This window comes from Arachis ipaensis, chromosome B2, assembly GCF_059453495.1.
Source record: "Arachis ipaensis isolate K30076 ecotype BB chromosome B2, ASM5945349v1, whole genome shotgun sequence".
Taxonomy (NCBI): Eukaryota; Viridiplantae; Streptophyta; class Magnoliopsida; order Fabales; family Fabaceae; genus Arachis; species Arachis ipaensis.
In genome coordinates, this window is record NC_142437.1 from 20533240 (window position 1) to 20541883 (window position 8644).

Below are 8644 nucleotides of genomic sequence, written 5' to 3' on the forward strand. Positions count from 1 at the left end.
TAATAAAACAAATATTCTCTCTTTCTTACACTACAAAGCACTTCTTTACTTTCTCTCTTCATATACTATTAATTTAATATTAATATATTATCTTTATAGTAGTATAATAGTATTGGTAAATACTGATAATAGTGTTTTTCTATTTATACTTTATTTTATTACCTCTTCCCTATTTATTTTACAACAAGCGACACAATTGGTAGTACAAGGGGTGACTAACAAGTAATTTGCTTTAAAACTTAAGTATTCCTATCAGATTTTGCCAATATGTATATTGGCTATGAAGCATTTTGCTATTTTTCATGCGCAAGCTGTACTTTGTATACAAATATGAAATTCAAGAATTGCTATATACATTATAAGTTTTGGCCACGTGAAAGGCCATGAACTATTAGTGCTATTGATGCAACACTAATTAATGGAGGGTAATATGGGGTTCATCCCTAGTCCAGAACCCCCAAAACTACCTGGTTCTGCATGCTTCACCCGACCAAAGTGTCGAATGTGACGCAGAAGTCTTGCCAGGAAGGTGTTGTGGCATATTGTTGAGCTGTCACAGACCACGGCTACATGTTTGCGTGCCCTTGTGATGGCAACATTGATTCTTCTGCTATCACCAAGGAATCCAACAGCTCCCAATGTGTTTGACCGTACCTGTTTAATTTACAAGGAGAAAACAAGCCAAACAACATCAATTCACATGAAAAACTGATACAGCACAGGTTTTGTTTTTTATTTTTCGTGAGTGAATGGCTCGTATCAAGGTCCTATAATCAGGAACTTGACTAATCAAATCTGATTTAGCTGAGGTCCCATGAAGAAAGTAGGTAAATCCTCGCTAGGAGATCCCTACATCCTTCTCAGAACCTAGTTGAGTTAGGCCAGAGTAGTCAAAGTCTTGATAATAAGAACCGGATGCTGGCATTGAGAGATAGAAAAATGATTGCAGTATAATAACCCATTCACATTCTATTGCAATTGGATGATATGGGCTCTTTGACAAGCTGTAAATCACTATTGAGTTTCAGATCATACCATGGATAAAATTACTGCATCAGCTTCGCGACCTTGAAAACTATCAATGGTTGCAACCTCAGTACCAGAAGCTTCAGGTACCTCATCAAGCATGTCCCTCAGAAGCTGCACTTGAGCGACATAAGGGGACTGCACCACAATGGCAGCTGGGTTAACACCTGCATTTCAGATTCAAATTATCAAAAGGAAGATCTTATTCGAGATCACGATCAACAAATAATGTCACATGATTTTATAAGTATGATGAAAGAGAGGACATGCATTAACATATTTTTTCTTGACTTACAAGTAATATGCTTAAAATTTTAAGCAAGGTTGGAAGTGGCAGAAATACAAGGCACGACTCATTTTGAAACTGATTGAGAATTTGAAACTTTATAGAGAAGATGCAATATTATCTAGAAAATGTTCCAACTAGTATAGAATGGAAGGGTCATCCCAAGATTTTATTTGATCATCTATACAGTTGGAGAGTCAAGCCTTGGGTATAAGTACATATAATACATAGAAAAAAAGGAACAACCAAAGAACAACCTGCCATGCCCTACATGGTTGATAAGTTTACTTTGTTGATATCACTTGTTGTCCATACCATAGAACATTCACAGTAGGAAAATAGTTTTTTGAAAAAGTATTACCCAAGATCATGAAAGTCACAACTTTAAAAGAGTCAAATGTTATTACCAGCATAAACCAAGGAAACGACGTGCTGCAGAACTATATCAGCTTCTCCTTCATTATAAAATGAGCCTGTTCCTGCTGGATCCAGATGCTCTCCGCAACCAACCGACAGACTTCCATATGGCATTCTTGTATCAAGCAATAGCAGTGGACATTGGGTTATCCAAGTAGGCTGCAAAAACAGAAAATGCATTCTCCCAAGTATTAGCGGAAGTAAATGGAATGGAAATACCGACAAAGATCAAATACATCCTAGACTAAAAAGCACAGACAAATCAGAATAAAACAGAAAAGATATGACAATTCACAGAATGGTAACCAACAGGAAGTTATTTGTTAATTTTATACATTCTTGACCACACTTTTTGAGAACTGTTTCCTGAAAAGTGTTGCCATTTGTCATCTGCAGGATTACATGTCGTCTATAAAGAAGCATAAGTGATCAATATTACATTTTTATGTTCATATGCAGAGCTTATATATAGAACTTCTACAAACAACTTGAATGATCTTGGGCAGCATTTTTGAAAAACAAGAACTGGCAAAGCAGACAACAGGAAGAAGTAGAATAATGATTTAGTTAGGACAACCTTGATTCACTTAAATGAAAAATGGAGAAGTGAAATATCATTTTTGGTTATAGTACCTTAACAAAAGGAGAGTCTACAAGAAGATGAGAAAAGACAGACTCAGAAGACTTCAACAATCCTCCGTACATCTCCTTTGAGGCCCAACTAGCAATTGCATCATTCATACGGTATTGTGTTGTTAGCCTGGTGGTTAGAATCCCTTCGTGCAATGCTGTAGCTCTCTCCAGTAGTGATATTCCTAGGCCACCTTCTAAGGCCTTTCTGGACAATATGACAGGAGCAAGTTGGCATTGATCACCAGCAAGAATACAGCGCTTTCCCTGCAATATAGGAATCCAACAAGATGGTTCAATTGCTTGTCCTGCTTCATCTATGACAACCAGGTCAAAAGCATCTAGCCTTCGAATCAAGGGATCAGCTGCTCCAGTATTAGTGGCAAGCACAACCTGCGCACTAGATAAAACTTCATTCATAGTCTGTTTTTCTTTTTTCTTGAGAGACCTTCCCAGCTGTTTCAGAAGTTGCCGTATGCCTGCAGCTAGTGAATCGTCCTTTAAACAAAGTCTTAGATCCTTCCTTAGATTTGACTTTTTCCTTTCATACTCTTCTCGAAAACTTGCAAGCTTTGCATTTACAATTGCACCTAAAGACTTTGATCCCACAGCTTTTGAAATACGAGCAGGATTTCCAACTCGGACAATATTTAATCCAACATTTGAAAGCTTTTCAACCATGTTATCAACAGCTGCATTCGTAGGTGCCGTCACTAGAACCCTTTCACCTTGTTGAACGGCACATACTATAAGTTGCTTGAGCAAACCAGTCTTGCCTGTACCCGGAGGCCCTTGGATAACCAATACAGGTCTCTTCTTATTCAAACCCAATGCAATTGCTCGCTGCTGAGAACTATCGAATGTTTCATTTTCTAGCAGTCCATTTAATTTTTCTTCTTCCCAGTCAACAAAATTATTCTTCTCAAGCCATGCAACATCTTCCTCTTCTCCAAAAAGTGTAGCTACAACAGCAATTGAAGGATTCTTCTTCCGCAAACCATTCTTCTGAAGCAGCATTAGAGCTTCACAGTTGCGCTGGAAGCAAGAAATATAAGTTTTTTAAAAGACATATATTTACATGTATAGTTAGTTAGCCAAGGAGAGTATTAGTGAAATTGATAGATAACCATAATAGTCAGATTATGTTGGTTAATCTGTTTGAAACTAATCAGCAACATATATAGCTAAATTTTAGAAGAGAAGTAGGTGGCAGTTAGTTGACACTTGCAACCATAGCACTGTCTTTCCTTTTATTTCTTTTCCAGCAAACATCATATATTTTCATTTTTATTTTCTGAATTTGGTCAAACACATCATTGTGGCATAGCCCTCCCTTGGCTACAAAATTCTCAGAATCTTACTTCAACCTTTTTACGAAAAATGTTTCTTCGAACCACAGAATATTTCCACTATATGCAATAATTTACATTCTTGATTTCAAATACCTCATAGGTAAGTGTATCAGCCAGTCCTTGAATACGGTCTATGCGCACACTCTTTCCGAATAGTTTGGAAAATGTAGGATCACCATGGCGTGACTCTAAAGCAACAATAATACTGCAGCCATCATCCCCAAGATTGTTCACAAATCCTTGTATGCAAGAAGTTGTAACTGCACCCCTGCTGTCACATGTTCTGACACAAACCATATCTCCAGGTGAAAGAGTAGTAGGTGGTAATCGATGGTTGCCTTCAACCTTGAACAACACCAAATGCATTCCCCCAAGTCCTGTTTACAAAATAAAATGGGATCATATAGAGGCATTTTAAATTACATGGTCCAAGTTTGATTAACAGTCTCCATAATTGCATCAGTGAAGTGTTAACACGGCATAAAGAGCGGCATATGTTTGAATAATAGGGCAAAGGTTAGCTAAGAGCTTTATTACTCAGGATAGACACTGAGTGGATCATATTGCAATTTTACATGCTAAAACTAGACTAGTCAAGGTCTATCCTAGGTCTGAGTCTACCTTCAACATTTCCATTCCTCCATAAAGTTAACTGAAAATTCTTAACTTTTTGTAAGGAATATTAACAAGTGAATACATGGATTTACCAAGCAAATATGATTAAGTCCACACTTTATAAAGAAAACAAGAGCCATATACAGAAGTAACAAACATACTCAATCAGACATTTGAGAAGAAAGATTGTATTTTTAAATCTACAACAGAAAACATGGATCAAATCAATAAAAGATATGCACTCAATAAATGGCATCTGATCCCTATACATTCACTAGAATAGATGGGTGATTTAAATTAAAACAAAAAATGAGGATGATTAAATAAATAAAAAAGAAACCACTGAATAATAACTACTGACAGACTATACAAACATATCAATACATTAATATAAATGAATTCGGAATAGTCTTCATGAAAGAACGGGTGAGCGACTTAGTCCTCCTGTCATCTCTGCTTCATGGCACTTATTATAAATAGTGTTCCAAATAGTAAGTTGTAATGAAGTGAACAATTCAAGTTCTTTTATGGCAAATGGAATGGACATAATTAAAGACATGTTGAATTGCAGATACCAAATTGGCAGGATATTTGCCTACTATATCTCTCGATAACTCGTAAGAAAATGAAAAAAGGAGAATACCGGTAGAGGTACTGATGGCAGTTAAGTTGCAAATGGTGTCACAGAGTTCTTGCTGAGGCTGGCTATGGCTAACCAAGAACTCAATCGGTCTTGAGGGGTCTGAAGCATCATCCAGAGGCCTAGGAACAGCATCCAATTCCTCCTGAGTGAACTCCAATTCAGCATCCCTTTCAATACGGAGTAGTTCAGACATACGGTTGGTGAAATCCTCAATCCTCTGCTGCATTGCTTTGACCTTGTCCAAGTCCATTCCTAAAACACCTTGGACAGTCCTGGGCAGGGGATGGGCTATCTTTCTGGCCACTGCTCGATGCTGAGCTGTAATTGCAAATATGATCGTTAGTTTAAGTAAGCAATCACGTGTTAGAAGTGTACTTAAAACTAAACCCCAAAAGCTAGTTCATGCGATAAGTCCAAACTCTTACAAAAAGTGCCCAGGCCTTATCTCTAGGCAAGGTATGACTCTAACCATAATGACACATATTTTATTATGAAATTGACATAGTTAGTTAGTTACCAAATGAAAGTTGTATATAGGTTAATCTCTACAATGTAAAAGCTACCTGAATTGGCGAGAGTTTTAAGCAGCTTCCAAGACTGCGTTTGGCGCCAGTCTTGTAGCAAGGACTTATTCTGAAGGTCCTGGAGAACCTCCCGAAGCTCCCTCTGGAAGTGATCAAAGAGAGTTGGGTAGTGTGTGCAGGCCTTGAAGCACATCACTTCAAGCCCAAGTGGCATCGGAACAGCGTTCAGATAAGGCTGGGCCTCGATCACAAAAGTCAGACCAGGTCCCATTCGCTGACTCAACTCCCCGAATTCCACTTCCCCCTGCAACTCCGCCGCCGCGAAATCCAACGCCATGGCCCTCATGCTCTCCCTAATCCATCTCACAACACTCTTCCCAAGATCCTTCCACCCGAGAGGATCCCCATTCCCATTGCTGTTACCGTTACCGTTACTGTTAGTTTTCTCCGGAGACGGAGGCCGAGGAGTAGGAGGAGAAACCGTTGGCGTCCGCGTTCTTCTTCTACTTCGTTTAGCGTTCCTTGGAGCCGGGAGCTTCGTTTCGCTGTTAGCGGCGCTTCGAATTAGGCCGAGGCCGGAGACCGACGAAGAAGACGACGACGAGAACAAAGAGCGGAAAACAGAAGCGCCGCCGCCGCCGCCGCCGTGCCTGGTACGAGCTAACAGGCAGAGCGAGGCAAACGAAGAAGAGAAGGGAACTCTAACGGCACAACGGAAAGGCACAGAATTCGGAGTTGATGTCGCTGTGGCAGTTGCAGTTGCAGGGATTCCACCGCAGAAGAAGCAAGCGGGTGCAGTTTCCATGTGTCAGTTCCTGATTGGCTGGCTGAAATTACCAATTCAGCCAGCCACTCACTCACTCACTTGATTGGTTAGATATTAGTTTATTCTTGAAGCTCAAGAGAAAGAACGGAAGTAAAGAAAGGAGGGTTTTGAATGGGAACCGCGAAGTGCATTTGCGGCGAGGAAAGAAGAGACGTTTTTAAATTGCGAGGGAAGTGGGATTTTTTTTAATGAGAAGGAAAGTTAAGGGTACCAGCACCACAACACTTTTCATTCATTCGTTGAAGCCAATTTCATTTGTTATTTGCTTTTTTCTATTGGGCTATGAAGTGCACCAGAAGAGAACAGAAGAGAAGAGAGAAGGGAACGGAGACAAGGATAAAGACAAGGGGCCACCCCAAGATCCAAGTTCTTATGCTGATTGGCTCCTGTGATTTTGTAGCGTGGCTGCCTTTAGCCCTTCTACTATTTGCTGACGTGTTCATTTCCCCTTCTGTTATTTGCTTCCTAGATTCTGATTCCTTCTCTTCCAGAACCTTCCTTCTTCCTACTCCGCTACTTTTTTTTTTTAATGTTTTCTCTTTTCATTTTAGAATAACATTGTTTCTAAATCTTATTTTTACTCTAGTATTTTTTATTTAAATAAATGTATTAATTATTGAAATAAATAATTTTAAAAATTATTATTGAAATAGATTTTATTTATCGTGTAAATAAGATAAGATTTAGAGACGTATAAATGAGATAAAATTTAGAAATAAATTTTAATAATAATTTTTAAAATTATTTATTCCAATAATTAATATATTTATTTAATTTATTTAAATAAAAAACTCCTTTACTCTATAAACAGAAGAATGTATAGAGAAAAAATATAATTGTTGAATTTTTGTTATTTGACTTAATTTTCTTTATGAATCTAAGTGGCCAAAATTGCTTATTTACTTTTGGATGTTCTACAATAAATATTTTCGGATGTTTTCGAATATATGAATTTTTAAACATCTTAAAATTTGGATTTTGGATAATCCAAAAATTTAATCAATAGTGGGCGGTAATTTAGAGTTGGAATAAATGGATTTTTCACTTAAATAAAATAAAAAATATTATTATTTACTCAAACTCTATTTTTAATTTTAATTTTTTAAATACGTTTTTTTTTTTTTTTGGATTTAGGGAGAGTTCACTTCAATTATTTTTAAAATACATAAATATGACTTTTTCAACATTGCAGACAGCAATAGCAATTATTTTTATAGTCTCTAGAAATATGGGTTTTTCAGAAATTTTTAATGGTTGTCATTATCCATTGTAAAGCTTAAAAATTTGGATTTTTTTTGAAATAAAATAAAAAAGTTATTATTTTTGTCATTATCTATTGTGAAGCTTAAATTAATTGAAGTTATCTGTATATTTTTGTGTACTCCTATGTACTTTTGAATATCATGATAATGCCTTAAAAATTTGAGTTTAGTGTATTTTGGAAATAAATTGAAGTGGAGTTCGCGGGTGCGACGAACTCTCCTTAAATCCAAAAGAAAAATTGTATTTGGGAATTAAAGTTGAAAAATAGGGTTTGGGTAAATAATAAAATTTTTTATTTTATTTTAGAAAAAAATTTTGAAATGAATTCATATTAATGGATAATAAAGTATAGATACATTAATCTTTGAGTACTCTCATGTATATTACTAAGATAAGAAGTTATGTATTCTAATTTATTAGAATAGTAAATTATGCCTTTTAAGATAGAAAATATTTGATATATATATATATATATATATATGTTCGTAACTAATAGAAAAGTAAGTTGAAACAATTTTTCTTCTACTGTTATCACTTTAATACGAGAAATAAAAAAAAAAAAACCTAGATTGCATAATCATGGTAACAAAATCAGAAAAGAACTCTGCAAATGAATCAGAAACTTCAGAAAAAGAAACTAAGAAAACTTACTCGTCATATGATCTCAATGTCAATGACAACCCAAAAAATGTAATCACACAAGTGCAGCTGCGTCGAGAAATTAAAATTATGGGGAATAAGCTATACCAGTGAAAAATATCGCTTTGAGCTCGGAGAAAATAGAGATTCATCGATGGAATTCTCACGGAACCAGAAAAATATGCACCTGATCTTGAGGATTGGTGGACAGTCCAATCCATGATCGTATACTGGATCTTGAACACATCGAACCAAGCCTTCGGTCAACCGTTGTGTTTGTTGAGAACGACAGAACCATAAAAATATGCACTTGATCTTGAGGATTGGTGGACAGTCCAATCCATGATCGTATCTTGGATCTTGAACACATCGAACCAAGCTTTCGGTCAACCGTTGTGTTTGTTGAGAACGCGTGGATACTGT

General features: G+C 36.6%; 1 protein-coding gene across 1 annotated transcript; it reads right to left on the bottom strand.

The window, feature by feature from the left end:
- Positions 1-216: 216 nt before the first annotated feature.
- Positions 217-6683, bottom strand: LOC107625008 (P-loop containing nucleoside triphosphate hydrolases superfamily protein). Its single transcript, XM_088505286.1, has 7 exons — positions 5533-6683; positions 4970-5287; positions 3805-4088; positions 2363-3394; positions 1720-1888; positions 1036-1193; positions 217-654 (listed from the first exon to the last, which is right to left on the bottom strand). The coding sequence occupies exons 1-7, from the start codon at positions 6296-6298 to the stop codon at positions 412-414; spliced, it is 2970 nt and encodes a 989-aa protein (XP_088361412.1). The 5' UTR covers positions 6299-6683; the 3' UTR covers positions 217-411.
- Between the last annotated feature and the right edge of the window lie 1961 nt (positions 6684-8644).

Bases quoted from the DNA above. Each gene is read 5' to 3' on its own strand.
- LOC107625008 (XM_088505286.1), bottom strand. From the start codon at position 6,298: ATGGAAACTGCACCCGCTTGCTTCTTCTGCGGTGGAATCCCTGCAACT. The intron at 4,089-4,969 runs GTATTCTCCTTT...TTTTGTAAACAG, and splicing joins TGCCATCAGTACCTCTACCG to GACTTGGGGGAATGCATTTG. The intron at 1,889-2,362 runs GTACTATAACCA...CTGTTTTTGCAG, and splicing joins TAGACTCTCCTTTTGTTAAG to CCTACTTGGATAACCCAATG.